We start from the raw sequence: 17953 nt of genomic DNA, 5'->3' as shown, positions 1-17953 counted from the left end.
AGTATTTTAGATTGGTCAGAATTTGAAAGGCATTTTGTAGAGTAGGTGATGAAGAGAGAAATACTTTGCAGAAGGCCCATGTTCTCTATAGAAGCAGTGGGTAAGTTTAACTGGAATAGTCTCCAACTATCAAATCAACATTGAACGGCATGGAAATGAGAAAATATCCCTTCATTTTTAAGATGAGGAAACAGAGGGCTATTGTGGAGGGATGTGCATATGTCCAAGACTTGCTCCTTAGTAGCAGGCTGGCACCAGAACCCATGATTTCAAAGATGCAACATGAGAAGTCAGCCATGCTTTCCTCTGTCCCTGGAGGTCATGTAAAAGTTCTCAGGATATTTAGCAGAGGACAACACCTTTCTGAAAAGTTGTGTCCTCTTGGAAAATGGTCTCATGAATTTTGTTGCCCAAACTGCCCCTCCCCTGGATAAAAAAGCCTTTTCCCCATTGATCTATGTCACTAGATCCTTGAGCCCCCTTGAGGCTCAAAGTGAATGCCTTCCTCCAAGCTGTCTCATGACTCCAACCCATGATTGTCCCCTTTTAGCCCACAACTTCTGTCCCTCAGTACTGAATCCCAGATGCATCTGAGCATCTGCTTGGGCTTGAAGTGTGTGTAGTATCCCCCAGGGACACAGCCCCCCTCTGTATCTCTGGAGTTCAAGACTGAGCCTTCTCCTATTCTTTATCCAGTGTATTACCACCTGACAAGTAGATTAGACACATGAAAGGATGCAACTAAGGGCCTTGGACCAGTGAAAAATAGATCAACTTTATCCCCTTATGTAGAAGGAAGCTGGAAAGTCCTTGCCAAGACCCCACAGTCACCTTTTCAATTTCAGATTGTCCTCAACCAATAGTGGGTTTGTAAATAAATGTTTCAGAACCAACTCAGCTGGGAGATCACCCCTGACTTGTAGTGTTTGCCCATAGTTACCAATGTGATGTCACTGAATATAGAATTGGGAAGAGAGGCTTAGTAGCATTTCATTGATTTTTTTTTACATTATATGTTCTTTACTGTTATAGTCATGCATGGAACCCATTCTGAGAAATGTGTCCCTACACAGTTTCCTCATGCAAATATCATAGAATGTACTTACACAAACCCAGTCAGCAAGGCTAAAACCTGTATAGCATGTTACTGTACTCGATACTGTAGATAACTAACACAATGGTATTTTTGCACCTAAATATACCTAAACAGGGTTGTTTTTACCAGCATCACCACCAACATGAGAAATGCATTGCATTGTACATGATTACAGCGACAATGTCACTAGGAGATAGCAATGACCAACCCCATTATAATCTTATGGGACCACTATGATGTGTATTCTGTGGGTACATCACTTCATATGGTAAATGCCTCATGTAATACTTCCACCATGCTGATTTATAAATACCTGGAAGGGTATAGATAATAATCATGTAGTAAAATAATTGGAAAGCAATCCACTCTATATATTCATTACCTTTGTTTTTAATACATTGAATCGTGGGTTTATGTAGTTTATTTTTATTGGCCATTTAATATGAAGCTCATAAAATTTTTGAATATTTACTGATCAGCATTAGTGAGCTAGAAAAGTCAACCCTCCCAGGGTTCTGTCCTTTGGAAAATCAGTATCCCAGAGTCCCTTCCCCTGTGACCTTCCCCTGTAATCTGGTGTGAGTATGGGTGGGTTAGTGAGTCAATGTCTCTGTGGTCTCTGGTGGCCACAAAACCTGAAGCAGGGGAGTCCCTCTACGGTTATACACAAACACATGCCCACCTCTGGAGGTCCAAGGCACCAGCCAGAGTGTGGGGGTAAACCCCTGGGTAAGGGGAACTCAGAATTCCCAGGTGCTAGGCTCCTGGGCCCCTCGTCTTAGCCCTGGATCTTTGGCCCATGGCTAACTTTGTGAAACTCAGCTTCCTCTTTGTAAAGTGGGGTCACTTTATCACCTGAGCTGCCCATCATTTGAAGCTCTGGTAAGGATGAAACACAAAGGACTCTGTGAGTAGCAAGTCCCTTGTGTGCGATGAGGTCAAGCTAGAGAAAACAGATCCTCCACAGGTTGTCACAAACTTAAATGATCATGGGCAACTACCTTGGCCTTTTTTTTTTTTTAAATATTTTTAGTTGTAGAGGGACACAATACCTTTATTTTATTTATTTATTTATTTTTTTGCGGTACTAGGGATCGAACTCAGGGCCTTGTGCTTGCGAGGCAAGCACTCTACCAGCTGAGCTATCTCCCCAGCCCACTATTTATTTAAGTGGTGCTGAGGATTGAACCCAGTGCCTCGTACATGCTAGGCAAGTGCTCTGCCACCGAAGCTACAACCCCAGGCCTGCCTTGGCCTTCCTAAATCTCCATTTCTTCATCTGTAATATGGGGGCTGAAGTGTGTATACATATAGGACCAACCTCACTGTTGCTCTGAGGATCAAAGATGAATCTATGAAATACTTTCAGAGACTTAATAAACATTGGCCTCATCATTGATTAATCATTCAAATCCACAAAATAAGTCCTTCTCTGAAGACTTTACACAGACTTCCCCAAAGCTACCAGCTTGGGCAGGAGGGGGAGCAGGTGTGTGCAGATAGGTCCATCCTGGGCAAGACATCCCGAAGCCACCCGCAGCCCCTGGGCTGCCTCCACCTAGAGCCAGGCATGCTGACAGCTGGGAAGTGGGTGGAGAGCCCAGGGACAAACTCTTTTCATGGCTCACACAGAGAGTGTTTTGTAACATTTTTCCAGTGGGATTGTGTTTCTGGAGTCTTTGTGAGAAAACATGAAATGGAAGAAATATTAAACTATGGTGAGGAACTGGCTTAAACAGCGAGAAATTTCAGATCAAACAAAAATCTGCTCTCCCTCACAAATATTGGAAGCTCTATTTTTATCTCCTTTGAGGAAGAGCAAAACACTCTTTCAAGGAAAAGATACAAAGATCCCAACAGCTTTAACTCCTGAAGGTTAGACAGCTTTCTTTGGTTACCTCCCACCTTTGAAACGAAAGTCCCAAGTTCTGAGGGCTCCTGAGCATCCTGCTCTTCACTGCCTGGCTTATTTAATGGCCTTTGGGCCCAAAAGATGTGGCTTCAAATGCCGGCTCTGCTGTTTATTAGCTGTGTGATCCTGGAAGTTAGTTCACTCCTCTGAGTGCCTCAATCTCTTTACCACTGCAGCAATAATTATAAGGCTATGCCTCAGCAATCTGTTTTGAGGCTAAAATAAGAAAATGTAGGTACTAAGATGCTTAGACAAGACCTTGCATTGTGTAAACTGTCAATAAGGAACACAAAAAAAGACAAGTTAAAAACTTTTTATTACCTGCTTACCTCTCTCCAGTGTCACTTGTTGCCTTTCCAGAATGCAGGTGCCTAGAAAGATTAAATTACTTGCTGTTTCCCATGCAACATGTGCCGTCTCCTGATTTAAGCCTCCCAAGCTTTTTTGTGCTTTTCAGCATCTGGGACATAGTGGCATTCAAGAGTCTGCAGGGCAAACCTGTGCCTAGTGTTCCCTTTGCACCTTTCACCTGGGGAGCAGTCACCTCCTCCAGGAAGCCTGCCTCGAACTTCCAGGTGGATAAGTTCTTATCCACACCATTCTGTGCCAAGTGGCACTAACACTGCTGATGTGCCTTTCTTCCTCTCCGGGGTATCATCAGCTCTTCTGAAGAGGAGCCCGGCCTAAGGTATCAGCATTCCCAATGCCTGGCACATGGTAAGTGCTCCATAAAGGCTTACCTCTTAGTTAGGCCAGTCACTTGCCCCCAGGATGGAACCTGAAACCAGAACACCTCCCAAGACCCACAACTCTTCCCAACAGGTTCAGCAAGGAGCCAGCCAACAGCCAGCCACGCCCACTTCCCCCTCCTCCCTAGTCAAGCCCTGGTTTTTGTCCACTAGCTGAAAACAGGAAACTGGAGAAAGGAGAGTTTCCTGAAATTCTTGTTTATCAAAACTACTGTGTCTTGTGCTTTCAGTCATGGTACTGTCTCCACCTGAAAGTGGTCATTTGGGACCAAGACAACCAGCTGTCAGACCTCATTAGAGAAATGAGGAACTCAGTGACCTGGGCACACGGCATCTTGCGACTAGCCCATAAAAGTTGTGCCATTCTGGTTTCGGACCACTCAGACCACTCAGACGTTACCTTTAAAAAGGCAGGAATGAGTCAAGTGTGGTGGCCCATGCCTATAACTCCAGTTGGAGGCTGAGACAGGAGGATCACGAGTTCAAAGCCAGTCTCAGCAACAGCGAGGTGCCAAGCAACTCAGTGAGACCCTGTCTCTAAATAAAATACAAAATAGGGCTGAGGATGTGGCTTAGTAGTTGAGTGCCCCTGAGTTCAATCCCTGGTACTCACCAAAAAAAGGGCAGGAATAGGAATGATACACATGTATTGAGGACAGAACCCAGGGGAGCTCTAGCACTGAGTCACTTTCCTGGTCCTTTTAATTTTTTTTTAAATTTTGAGACAGTTAAGTTGCCCTGCTAGACTTAACCTTGTGATCCTCCTGCCTTAGCCTCCTGAGTCACTGGGATTAGGGGCATGCACAGTTGCACCCAGCTAAGAGGAATATTTGTTTTTTTTTTTTTTTTTTTTTTTTTGCGGTACTGGGGATCGAACTCAGGGCCTTGTGCTTACAAGGCAAGCACGCTACCAGCTGAGCTATCTCCCCAGCCTAAGAGGAATATTTTTTAAAAAATATTTTTAGTTGTAGATAGACACAATACCTTTGTCTTGTTTATTTTTACATGGTGCAGAGGACTGAACCCAGTGCCTCATACATGCTAGCACTCTACCACTAAGCCACAACCCTAGCCTTAAGAGGAATCTTAACAAGCAAAAGGTAAAATGAACAAAAGAAGTCTCACTGTCTTAGGAAAACGCTGGAACACAATGATAGATGCTGGCATACTGGGGCTCCCCCGCTACTTAAAACTCAGTTCTGGGGCTCCCTGCTTGGCATTCAAGACCTCAAACTACCTCTGACTGCCATTGGCATCTTGGAAACTGTACCACTTACTCCACCTCAGCTTACTTAATGTGGCTAGTATTTCACATGGGTATGTTCGTCTTCCTAACTATAACTGAAATTCTAAGGGGTAGGAGCCTTGTCTTATATGTTTATTTGTATTTCCCTAGTATCCAGTATCATGCTGGGCACAAAGTAGGTAACACACACACAAATTTATTTATTTATTTATTTACTTATTTATTTTGGTCCTAGGGATTGAACCCCAGGGCACTTTACCACTGATCTACATCTCCAGTCCTTTTTATTTTTTATTTTTGGATAGGGTCTTACTAAGTTGCTTAGGGTCTTGCTAAGTTGCTGTGGTTGATCTCAAAGTTACAATCCTTCTGACTTAGTCTCCCAAGTTGCTGGGATTACAGGCATGCATGTGTCCAGTTCTAATATTTTGTATATTAAAATTTCCATAGGCTGGGGTTGTGGCTCAGTGGTAGGGCACTTGCCTAGCATGTGTGATACTCTGAGTTTGAGTCTCAGCACCACATAAAAATAAATAAATAAAATAAAGGTATTGTGTCCATCTAAAACGAAAAAAATGTTTAAAAAAAATTCCAAGGCTAAGCACCCACTCACATTTCTGTCCTATCAGTGAGAGAGACCTTGGAGTGCTTGCTGCCTTTTAAATGTCATGTTTAGCTATGGGGCATCTAACAAAACTTGTTTCTGCTTTTTTGGGTCTAATTTTAGCCTATCTGTGGGGCTTTACAAAGTATTCCAGACATCAGAAGGAGAAACAGTTTGGGGGAAAACTGCTCAGGATAAAATGTGCACTCAGCAGCAGCTTCCAGTCTGCCCTTGGTCCTGTGGTTTCTGTTTGGCCCAGGATCCTGTTCTCAACTGCTACGTGACACCGCTCAGTCCCTGTGTGAAGGAAAAAGTGCTTGCGTTTGAGATCTTAAGGTATGACTCCTGAAGTCTGAGGAAGAGGAAAAAGGAACAGAGTGGTGCAAGAAAAAAGCATAGAACTTTTGGGATTAATTTTTATTTGGGCTTCTCACAGTGGTTAGAGCCACTCTGTCTTCAAAACAATCACAGCACAGGAAATGCGTCACTGAGACTGCCCAGAAAAATCTGACCAGCTGAATCTTATTGCTTAAAATACACATATTCACAATAACTGACAAATGGTGATGTGCCTCACACAGGAATGTGTTAGCATTTGCAAATCTTCTGACTGTAGCACCAAACCCTCCACCAATCCTTTCCTTCTCATTCATCTGGAAAACCAGACTCAACTAAGTCCCTCCCTCTCTGAGCAGGAAGCCTCCAGCAGCTGTGGCCAGACTGTGGCTCACTAGTTAAGCCCAGCTTGGCCTCTGCGATTCTTCTCAGGCCTTCAGGGTAAGATGCTTCAGTGAAGCCAATAGTCAATACTCAGACCAGCTCCCGGCTGGGGAAAGAAACTTGAGAGGGTCAGATTCATCCACTTGATCAGTTAAATAAAGAAGGATCATTTTGGTAAAACTTGTTCTCCTTGGAGACACTTCAGTGAGTTATTGGAGATTTTGAAAGGAAGGTAGAAGGTAGGTATCTGAGGGCTGCTGTGCTCTGGCCCCCCTTTGGCCACATGCCAGCTTGCCTGTGTCCACTGAACTCAAAAGGAAGGACACTGGCAGACACCACAGTGCCTCCTGGTGATCCTGGGCAGGCTGATGTCTGGGCCACAGCAAGTCCAAGCTTGTCACTGAAGAATCAATCAAGCTTCTGTCTGGAATTCCACTTTTGCCTTCTGTCCCTCTGGGGGCTGAGACCAAAGGCAAGGAGTAGCAGAGGGAGGCAAACAGGTCTACAGCACGCTTCCATTGACAGGGAACAGAACACAGTCCTCTGAGTGTCCACGGAGCAATGTGCAAATTGCAGTGATGAGCAGAGTGGAACCTCTACCTTGAGCGCAGGATCTCAGGCAACACGGGGGCCGCCGTCGACAATGCTGCCAAATACACTCGAGTACACAGTCAGACATTTGTTCGGTAAACAGTAAATGCATAAAATAAATTACCTTGAGAGGGCCATGTTTGCTTCTGACGTGTGGTTAACGTGAGCAGGATGGCTGCCATTCAAAGTATCTTCACAGGAACACAGGGCATGGGGCTCACACACAACGGACACACACACTCTGCAGGTCATTCAAAGTCATCGTGTACAAACTTAACTTTGTTCAACATGGATTTTGGTTTTGTGGAATCCAAACAGACACTCATTCACCTCACAACCTTGGATTTGTCTGTTTATATATATATATATATATTTTTTTTTTTTTTTTTTCCTTTTTTACTATAACATCAATGCCTAGTCTGACTATCATCATTAAAAAGTGGGGAAGAACCAAACTCATCATGTGAACAGGGATGGATGGGGAATGTTAGTTGCAGCTGATCGCTTTCTCCTTTCAGAGTTGTCCTATCAAAGCTCAACTGGTTGTCCAAAACCAGACGACATTAATAAGGATCCTGTGGTCCTTCTGGAGGGTGCCTCCACCATCCCACCTGGGCCAGAGACTCCTTACATAGGTTGTAGAAAAGTGAGTCACCCCACCCCAATGGGCTAGGGACAGGGACAGAGCATAAGAACCACAGATAACCAAAGGATTTCTTCTAAGTGGTCAGTTTAAAACAAACAATCAAACACACAACAACAACAACAACAAAAGACTTATTCAGAATCAAAGAGAAAATACTGTGTGAGAGCCAGGCTATAGGGCTGCCTTTCCCAGGACCCACAGCTTCCTCAGACCATCTGTTCTAGAGTGTAAGGAGATACCAAGTCCTGCAGACCATGTGCTTGGGATGGACGAGGACACTGGTCAAGTGTGGGCACAGACCAAGGGCAGAGATGCAGGAAGCTGCACTTATCTCCACTCCCAGATTTAGGGCCTACTGCTCAGAGCTAACCCACCCCAAGCCCACACACAAATATTGCCTTCTGGCTCAACTGCAGCCATGCTCTTGGAAGGCCAACCTGGGAAAGAGCACAAACTTCCCTTGTCCAGAAGAGAATTCTTGCAAGTCCACTGGTAAGGTTCTTGTTTCTAGCTGGCTTTTGTTGTTGGTTTTTAAAAAGAAAAACCAAAGAGAAGGCAGTCTAGTCTACACTTCCACACCTGAGCCTGCTGGGAAGGAAGGGGCCCCTCCAGGATGCACAGTGGTACATTGTTCTTGTCACCTGGAATTTGATAGATCAACAAGCCTCCTACCAACCTGTCCATCAGCTCTCATCCTCCCATAGAATTAGCTCAATCCTGGCTGTGCAGTCACTGGCAGCCACACCTGACAAACCCCAGGCCTCTGTGGGCTTCCTTCTTCACCCAGGGCCAAGATGGGTTGCCTCTCCTGGACTGCGACACAACAAAGTTCTCTTAAACTAAAACCAGAGGATAAATCCACTACATCACCAAGAATCATCTCAGGGCACAGTCCCGGTCCCCTTCTTTGGGGGCTTTTAAAACACATCTCTGACCAAAGCAGGTAGGTGAGACATGACTTGAAAAGGGGGAAGAAGGGGATGGAGTGGGGATGAGGAATGAGTCATGGAACCAACTTCTCAGCCCTCCACAACACTGTGCTTCTGTGGGAGAGAGGCATCCGCACCCCAAGCTGTACTTGGAGATGTATGAAAAAGCAGGAGAGGAGAAGGAAAAAAAAGTGGCTGTACCACTTCCTCTGAAAGTCACTTAATGCTTCTCTTGTGGGTCTCCCTTACCCTGGTTGCTCTGCCAAGTTCCTGGGTGCAGGCAGGGCCTACTCTAGCTGGGGGAGCTGCTGCTCTGGGAGTTTGGCGAGTCCTGCTCATTGATGGTGTTGAGCAGCAGGCATGCGGGTGGCCGCGGCAGGTGGGCATGTCCAGGCTCTTGCGCTTGCTCCTCAGAGGGCTGGCAGAGTCCTTCCTCCTCGTCACCAGGAGGCCTCACATGGCAGCTGTCACAGAAGTCCAGGGGCCCATCCAGAGCATCATCAATGAGCGTGTTGAACTCCTTAAGGTCATCGTCATGGTGGCCCCGGTTGCACACACACACCTCAATGCCCGAGTCACCTGTGAATCGGCGATGTCTGCCAGGCGTCTTGTCTTTGCTATCAGGGAGTACACTGCCGTGCTCAGAGCTGGAATCTTTCAGTAGCTCCTCCTTACATTCTGAATCCTTGTCCAGGAAGGCCCCTGGATCTAGCTCCCCCAGGCCGGCCACCGAGCCACTGGGCTCCATTCCAGGGGCTTTTGTGGCTGCTTGGTCAGCTGGCACGTCAGAGGGCTCAGGATCAGCGATGCTTGGGGGTCTTGTGCTGCTTCTGCTGGGCCCAGACAAGGGGCTGCTCTGCATCCCCTGCAAACCCCTGGTGGAATCGGCACCCAGAGGGCTGCCACCTGCAGGGCCACACTGAGGAGGCAGCTGCTGCTGCTGCTGTAGCTGGAAGGCACTGTATGGTGGGGGAGGAGTTGGAGGTCGGTTCACCACTTCCTCATAGGGAGGTAGTAAATAGTTTGGCAAAAACCCTAAAAATGGGGAGGTAGGGAGAAAAAATTACTGCACTGGCCATTGTCATAGGACAGGTTGCAAAACTCATACTAAACTTATGCACTGCCCCTTACCACCCCTGCAGCAGAGCCACCATATGGTAGCTTTGGCTCTTCGTTATGGGCAGGGGAGAGAGCTGTGAGCAAATGTGCAGAGAAAGAAGGACAGTTCGGGTTGACCTAATCCAGCTTCTTGGCATCTGAGAGACCCTAGTGCTGCTTCATAAGCAAGGACTTCCTGCCTACCTGGAATTAAGGCAAAGGGTTAGGTAAATGTGGTAGATGGCCAAGAACCAATTTCTGCCTGGAATGAACCTGTTTCCACAGTCATACAGGTCTCATATTCCTTGCTGAGATTGTATCCTCCATCTATCCTCAGGCCTCAGGGTCAGGGATTCTAACTTAAGACTTTCTGACCACTTATTTCTTTTTTCACTCTTCCAGATATATTATGTACAGGGTTTCTCTCTGGGAAGTTAGAAATCTGTTGTCTGTCTCACACTAGTGTGACTGGAAAGACAGACAAAGCCTCACATTGACTCAAAGCAAGATCAGTGGTTACCAGCAAGGGCAAGGGGCCTCTGTCATCCAAGGCTCATTGAAAACATGTCAGGTGAGTTACCTTTTAAATGTTCTGAATATCTTAAGGCACAGATGACATAACAGTACTTGCTAGCATTTATTGAACACTTACGTATGCCAGGCACTGTGCTAAGCAATTAACCCTTCTAGATGTGGAATTCAAACACTTCTGACTCTTTTATTTTGTAGATTGCACTGCAGAATGGTTTAGGACAAGCTGCCCAGCTGGACTTCCATGGACCATTTGAGAGGTCACATGTAAGGAACCCCTGGGAAGTTCAGGCAGTGTTCTTCAGTGAGTCACCAAGTTTCTTGGTTCTCAGAAAGTCCCAGTGCCTCCCCATAGCTGCCCCTTTCATGGCATCCCCTCTGTGGGGCACATCACATAGCAGCAAACAAAACAGGAGGAATTCAGGCCACTGAACACCAAATTCAATTCACTCACATTATACTCCATCTGACTATTTGCCTTAAATTTCTATTTCATTTTTTTTCTGCTGCAGAAACACAGACCTGGCCAGAACCCAGGCACATGAGTTTTGGAATGGACCTGAAGCTTCAGGGACCCACATTCAGAATACCTGCTTCTCTGTGCTGAAGGAGGCCCCTGTTCCTGTACTTGTAACCCTCTATGTAGGGTTAGGGGGGCAAATTCCCTTGTGCCCACAGAGGCCCTGTCTCTGTGCTCCTCAGCTGAGGGTTGGGAATGACAGTTTCTGATGTACATACTGAAATAAAATGGCAGCGCTGAGTAATTGTGGGCTTCCCGGTAGGCAATCAGGTTGATTTCATGTTGCCGCTGCTGGGCCTGAAGGCGGTGCTTGGCTCGACGGTGGTGGCAGACACAGCAGCAGCTCAGGATGATGATGATGGTCCACACCAGCCAGAACCCTGGGGAGTTGGGAGGGTGAGACAGAGAGACATGTACACACGGCGAGTACCAGCCAGAGGGGGTAACTCTCAAACAAGGAGGTCCCTGGACAGTGCCCACGTGGTTGAAGCTGGCACTGTTGGACCTCATCCCATTATTTTATGTTTAAGCTGTGTGTTCATAAATGTTTCTGCCAAACCAGGTGTGGTGGCACACACTTGTAATACTAGTTACTTGGAAGGCTAAGGCAGAGGATCACAAGTTTGAGCCTAGCCTGGGCAACTCAGTGAGAGCCTGTCTCAAAATTAAAAATAAAAAGGGCTGGGGAAGTAGCGTGGTGGTAGAATACCCCTGGATTCTACCAAAAAGAAAAAAAAAAGAAGAAGAAAAAACAAGTTTGTACCAGAGCAAAAGATGCACAGGATGAAGAGGGAAGCAATGTGAAAATGATGACAGTACAGGAAGTCTCTCACTCCAATGTGTCTCCAGGGACGCTGGGGGAAGAAGTGCCAAGGCATCTCTCTAGGACCACTAATTGGTCCTGTGTTTTAGTTTTTTTTTTTTTTTTTTTAATTTTTTTTTTAGTTGTTGATGGACCTTTATATTCATTTATTTATATGTGGTGCTGAGACTCAAACCCAGTGCCTCACACATGTGAGGCAAGAGCTCTGCCACTGAGTCACAAGCCCAGCCCCTGTGGTTCAGGTTTTGCAGGCACTATATATGTTCATCTTTTAGTAGAGTGTGCTCTTCCTCTTTTAAGGAATCTTAGAGAAAACACATTGCTTTCTTGGTGCCCCTCTCCCCTCCCCACACGAACTCAGAAGATTAGCAGTTACAAGGGGCTTTGCGGGGACTCCTGATAAAGTAATTCTTAGGGTTCTCTTGACATCAAAAAGACCAGGGTTTTTTTCTCTACTGTGTATGTCTTTGTAATGCAGAATCCCTAAAGTCAGAAGTGGAAAATTCTAATTGCCTCAAGTCAATCTCTTCCCTAGAGAGTGTGAATGATTTCCTGTACTCTCCCTAGAATCTAGTAGAATTCCATCTCCCCCTGCCACAGTGTACCCCCACTTCCCTTCACTCTGTGGTTGCATTATACTAAGGGCCATCAGCAGATTCCCCTTCTTCCTCCTACTCCAGGGAGGGGCGGAGGAAAAAGAGAAGGTCCATGGCCCTCATTTCTCACTAAGCTATCTCCACAAACTCCATTGTAAGAAATCCCCCAATTTTTACATGTAGGCAGAAAAGACTTTTCAATACTTTTTAAATTAGTGAACAATTTTGCTTAAAAAAATAAACACACACACACATAGGGGAAAATAGTAAAAGGAAAAATAAAAAAATAACATCTTTAAGTGGTAGGATTATGAAAATAACCAGGAATAAATCAGGTTTTAAAATTATCTCTAATTTTATTTTTATTGGCTTTTATTATTATTATTTGGTTCTGGAGATTAACCCATAGGTGCTTTACCATTGAGCTATATCCCTGGCACTTTTTTTTTTTTTTTTTGAGTTGTAGATGGACAGCATGCCTTTATTTTGTTTTTACTTTTATGTGATGCTGAGGATGGAACCCAAAGCCTCACACATGCGAGACAAGGGCTCTGCCACTGAGCTACAGGCCCAGGCCCAGGCCCAGTCCTTCTTGTTTTTTATTTTGAGACAGGGTCTCACTAAATTGCATAGGCCCTCACTAAGTTGTGAGCCTGGCTTTGAACAGCTTTGAACTTGTGATCCTCCTGCCTCAGCCTCCTAAGTCTCTGGGATTACAGGCAAGCACCAACCGCACCTAGAAGGATTTTATTTTATTTTTAAATGTAATAATTTAATGTAGAGATAGGTCTTTCAAATCCTCTGGAAAATAGTAATACAATGAAATAACATGAATCATTGAAAAATGAACATTATTTTTGACATCTAAAAAGTCTCTGATATTAAATTAAAAAGGCAGATTATATAAAGTATGATCCTGATTTCTTTCTATGACTTGATTCTCATTGATTTAAGTCATTTTGTCCCACCATCCCAAATGTGGGACACATATAAAAACTTAAAAATAGTTTATATAATTATATAATAATTATTATAAACTCTAGACTATGACTTCCAAACTATTTTAATGCAGCTGTGTCAATTCTGTTGAGACATTCACACAGTTGAAAACTTGGGGTTTACTGAGTTGTTGTTATTATTGTGGTACTAGGAATTGAACTCGGGGGCACTTTACCACTGGGCTACATCCCCAGTCCTTTTTATTTTTATTTTGATACAGGGTCTCACTAACTTGCTTAGGGCCTTGCTAAGTTGCTGAGGCTGGTCTTGAACTTGTGATCCTCCTGCCTCAGCTTCCCAAGTTGCTAGGATTATAGGCATGTGCCACTGTACAAGGCAACTTACTGGTTTAATTTAATAAGACCAATGAAGTCCTAGATAGAAAATGATCATAGATGTAAATTAAAATATGTTGTATATAAATATCCTTATATGCCAAGTCTCCATTTATCTTTTTTAATTGCTATAGATGTTATCTATTTTAATTCAATCATATATAAACCAATTTTTGCTTTAAATTTTGTATTACTTACACTCAACATTATCTCACAATTCCTTACACTTTTGGGTTACTTTGAATTTTTTTTTTCTTTTCCAGATTGGGGTCTCAGCATGTTGCCCAGGCTGGTCTCAAAATCATGAACTCAAATGATCCTCCCACCTCAGTCTCCCAAATAGTTAGGATTATAGTCATGTGCTACCATGCCTGGCTCAATTTTAAAAGTATATTCTAGGGTAGGCACATGTAAAATACCAGCTTGGGAGGCTAAGGCAGTAATATCCCAGTTTGAGGCTTGCCTTGCAACTCAGTGAAAATAAAAAATGAAAAGTGCTGGGACTGAGCTCAGTGGTAGAGTAAGCCAGGCGTGATGGTGCCTGCCTGTAGTACCAGCTACTTGGGAGAGACAGAAGTATCACTTGAGTCCAGGAGTTTGAGACCAACCAGGGCAATCTGGGCAACATAGTGAGACTCTGTCTTAAGAAAGGAAGGAAAGGAAGGAAAGAAGGAAAGAAAGGAAAGAAAGAAAGAAAGAAAGAAAGAAAGAAAGAAAGAAAGAAAGAAAGAAAGGAAGGAAAAGAAAAGAAAGTTCTCCCATAAGATAGTCAATATCTATTTCTTACCCCCCAAAGTCATTTTTTTCAGTGGTTCCTTACCTAAAGGTAAACCAACCAACTTCTAAGTTTTATACTGCAGTATACATGATCTAAGGCATTATTTCTCAGCTTTCATAACTTTTTTTTTTGCAGTGCTGGGGGGCCTCCTGCATACTAAACAAGTGCTCTCTACCACTGAGCTATACCCCCAGTCTTTTCTATTTTATTTTGAGACAGGTTCTCCCTACATTGCCCAGGCTGACTTCAAACTTGCTATCCTCCTGCCTCAGCCTCCTCAGTTGCTGGGATTACAGGCATGAGTCACCATGTCTTGCAAATCTTTTTCTCTTTAAATAAAAATTAAGGAGAGCAGATGGCAACTGTGGGTAGAAATGGAACAATTGAAACATATACTTTTGGCAAAGTTACCTTTATCACATCTAACATAGCACCGGAAAACTCCAATGGCCAGTGAAATTCCACCGGCCTACTTCTTTGTTTTGTTTTGTGTTATTGGGAATCAAACCCAGGCCTCATGCATACTAAGCACATGCTCTACCACTGAGCTACAGCCCCCCAGTCCTAGCCTAGTTCTTTTCATTTGATATTTTGGGAAGAAAAACTATCCTTACTGTATATCAGTTATGTGAGGTTATATTAGTTTCAGACTGAGTTATGATTTCTTTTCATTTCTAACACAAGACTGCAAAGAAATTATCTGTGTGGATCAAAACTTCGGGAAAACTAACCTGGGAGCAGAAGGGGTCTAGCAGTATAGTGAGTCATCAATATGGGTACAGGTAAGTCCCTTAACAAGCTGGTCCCACTTGACGGTAAGTAAGGCAGGTGTTCAAACTTAGCCCTCACAAATCTGATTCTCTTGAAAGTCATTTTAGTCAAAGCTGCAACCCATCAACTTTAAAAGGGAGAATATTCAAACTAGTCTGTATGGAGTTGGGCCAGATTTTAATCTTCTAGATACATTTCAAATACAAGGCAGGAAGTTTTAAAAAGTAAAAGCTAGGCCAGGCACAGTGGTGCATGCCTGTAATCCCAGGCTGAGGCAGGGGGATTATAAATTCGAAGACAGCCTCAGAAACAGCAAGGTCTAAAGCAACTTAGCGAGATCACATCCCAAAAAATAAATAAATCAAAAGGGCTGGGGATGTGGCTCAGTGGTTAAGTGACCCTGGGTTCAATCTCTGATTAAAAAAAAAAAAAAAAAAAAAAAAAAAAGTAAAACCTGATTTAAGACACACAAGAGGAACTCAGAAATAGGATTCTCCCCAAACACATATCTACCCAGAGACTCTCTTCCTCAATGACACTTTTAAAGTTGTGACCTCGCTGTGGGGAGCATTTGCCATGCTAAGCAAAATGGAACGCATGTTTTTTTTAAAAACAATCACAGACCAACGTAGGAACATCGTGTTGGAAGTTCCTGCCACTGCACCTGCAAGGACTCGATTTAGGAAACGAAGCCTTCAGAGACTTACGATCTAATCCAAAAGACAGGCAAGCTGTTCTATAAGCATGACTATCAATCTGAAGAAGCAGCAGGTGGCTTGGGATTTGAACCCGGGGCCACACTAATTTCCCAGCTTCACAAACCTGGTCATTTTGTTTTCACTTCCCTCATCTGTAAAATGGGGGGAAATGGCCTCTACCATATCTCTATACGTAGAGTACTCAGGATTATGTCTGATGTATGCTGTTGTCTACCTTATTATTATTGTTGTTTCAGGCACAGTCACAGTTAGAAAGAATTTCCTTTAAATTTCCCTTTTAACCCCCAAAATATTCCACAAAAAACATGGGTTAGGAATAAGTCCAAAGTCTGTTTCTAGGTTCTGTTCTTGGCAAAACTAACTGGAAAATCAGGCAACTCCCATTTACTAAGTCCCTGCCATGAACATGGTGCTGTGTCAGCTGATATCAGCTCCCCTGCTCTGATCAATGTGCCTCTGTCCAGAGGACTGGACCACTAGGAAGCTGGGCTCCAACTGAGGCTTGGAAGGAGGTCCCAGCTTCCCGCTGGTGAACTGTTCAGAGTGGCAAATACCCATGGGCTTTCCTTTAACAGCAGCGAAGCAATGACATCTTAAGACAAACTAAAAATTAGATTATACATGTACCAAAACATCACATGATACCCTACAAATATGTATAATTTTTATGTGTCAATTTTAAAAATTAAAAAATTTAATTTAGCTGATGAAAAATAAGTTGGGCAATATTGACTGGATTTGCTAACAATCTGCTTCACAGTTCCTCAGGAAATCATACTGCCCAGAAACACTCTTCTCCCCAAAGAAGCCCAAATCGGGGAAACCTGAAGCTTGAGTAAAATTACACCCCACATCACCCTAGGGGGAGAAATTCCAACTTTGATTTCTCTCCAGAAAAATGTAGTTGGTAAGTAGAAAGAGTGCTGGGATGAGAACTGGGAGATCTGGCTGCAGGTTTTTTGACTTTGAGAACATTCCTGGACTCCCCAGGTCTCCTTTGCTCTACCTGTTCCAGGGAAAATAAATGTGCACAATGAGCCATTTGAGACCCACTATGACCTGGGCCCGTCTTTCTTCCAGCATGGCAGATGGAGCCCCAGAAGAGTGGCTATGGGGTGAAGTTGACTTTATCACTCAGCTGCCACCAATGGAGCTGATCCTTAATACCCTCAGCCCTAAGAAATGGGGATGGCATGCATACCTGGCAGGGTTGTTTCTCAGATGGAATAAGAGGATGGGGATGAAGACATCTGGGAGAGTTCTAGCCACACAAGTTCCCCATATCCCCTCTTCCCAGGTGAGCTCCAAAACCCTAGAACAGTGGTTCTTTCCCAAATGGCCTTGGCTTATGATGTTCTGTCTGGGGACACACATCCTTCTCCATGTGTGTTAATCCTATCCACTCCTTAAGGCCCACTTTAAATGCAACCTCTTCCATGCAGCCTGCTGGAATCTAGTACAGCCACAGAAAACTGCTTTTGAATATTCACAGCAGAACTGACCAATACATTCCATCTCTACATTACTAGGTGGACATCTTGTCTCATCTCCTCTCTCTGTTAAATACCTTCCTGATAGCAAAACTTATGTTTCCCCCCCGACAGATTTTAGCACAGAAGAGGCCACAGCATCAACTAGGAACTTCGTAGAACCACAATTTTCAGGTCAACCTCAGACCTGTTGAATTCAAAACTGGGAGTAGGGCCCTGGAAATCTGTGTTTTAATCAGAACTCCAAGAAATTCTGATGTCATAGAAGTTCAAGAAAAATGGAATAAGGATTTTCTAAATGACTGAATGATAGAATATGAATTAAAGTACAAATGTCATGCAAAGGCATGGATGTAATAATAATGACCACCAGGTCTTTATAGTCTCAACCAGTGTGTTGGTAAAATAGGATCTTCAGTTCCATCTCATACAGGCCCAGTAACTGGTTTAGGTTACAACAAACTGAAAGCTTGCTGGCCAAAGCTCAAGGTCACTGTGTGCTTGTGTGTTTGTGTAAAGTGTACGTGTGTGACAGACCACAGCATACAGGGAAAAAATTAAGCCCAACAGAGGTATAAGGTTGGTGAAAATGACATTCCCCCCCAGGCCCTTTCCTTAGGCAACTACAGTTAAAGAGGCACCTTGTCTGATGAAAGTTCTGCCAAGGATTTCCTGGCTCAAGTCTTTTCCTTCCAAAGGAAGGGTGGCAGGAAACCAACCCCAAAGTCTGATACTTTTACATTTTTAGCCAAGTTAGGCAATTAGAGGGAATGGTTTAAATAAAAAGTGTAGTCTTGTTG

General features: G+C 44.0%; 1 protein-coding gene across 2 annotated transcripts in view; it reads right to left on the bottom strand.

Moving 5' to 3' along the window:
* Window positions 1–7270: 7270 nt before the first annotated feature.
* Window positions 7271–17953, bottom strand: part of Wbp1l (WW domain binding protein 1 like) — a 55321-nt gene continuing 44638 nt past the window's right edge. For both annotated transcript variants that reach the window (XM_047553168.1, XM_047553169.1), the window contains exons 3-4: window positions 10861–11022; window positions 7271–9528 (exon numbers count right to left, since the gene is read on the bottom strand). In XM_047553168.1, the coding sequence (XP_047409124.1) occupies window positions 8786–9528; window positions 10861–11022 (905 nt within the window). In that variant the 3' untranslated portion in view covers window positions 7271–8785. The remainder of the gene's footprint in view (window positions 9529–10860; window positions 11023–17953) is intronic.

The sequence above is a fragment of the Sciurus carolinensis genome, chromosome 5 (genome assembly GCF_902686445.1).
Source record: "Sciurus carolinensis chromosome 5, mSciCar1.2, whole genome shotgun sequence".
In the NCBI taxonomy this organism is placed as follows: Eukaryota; Metazoa; Chordata; class Mammalia; order Rodentia; family Sciuridae; genus Sciurus; species Sciurus carolinensis.
The sequence above is the reverse complement of the archived record's forward strand: the minus strand, read 5'-3'. Positions and strand labels throughout refer to the sequence as shown.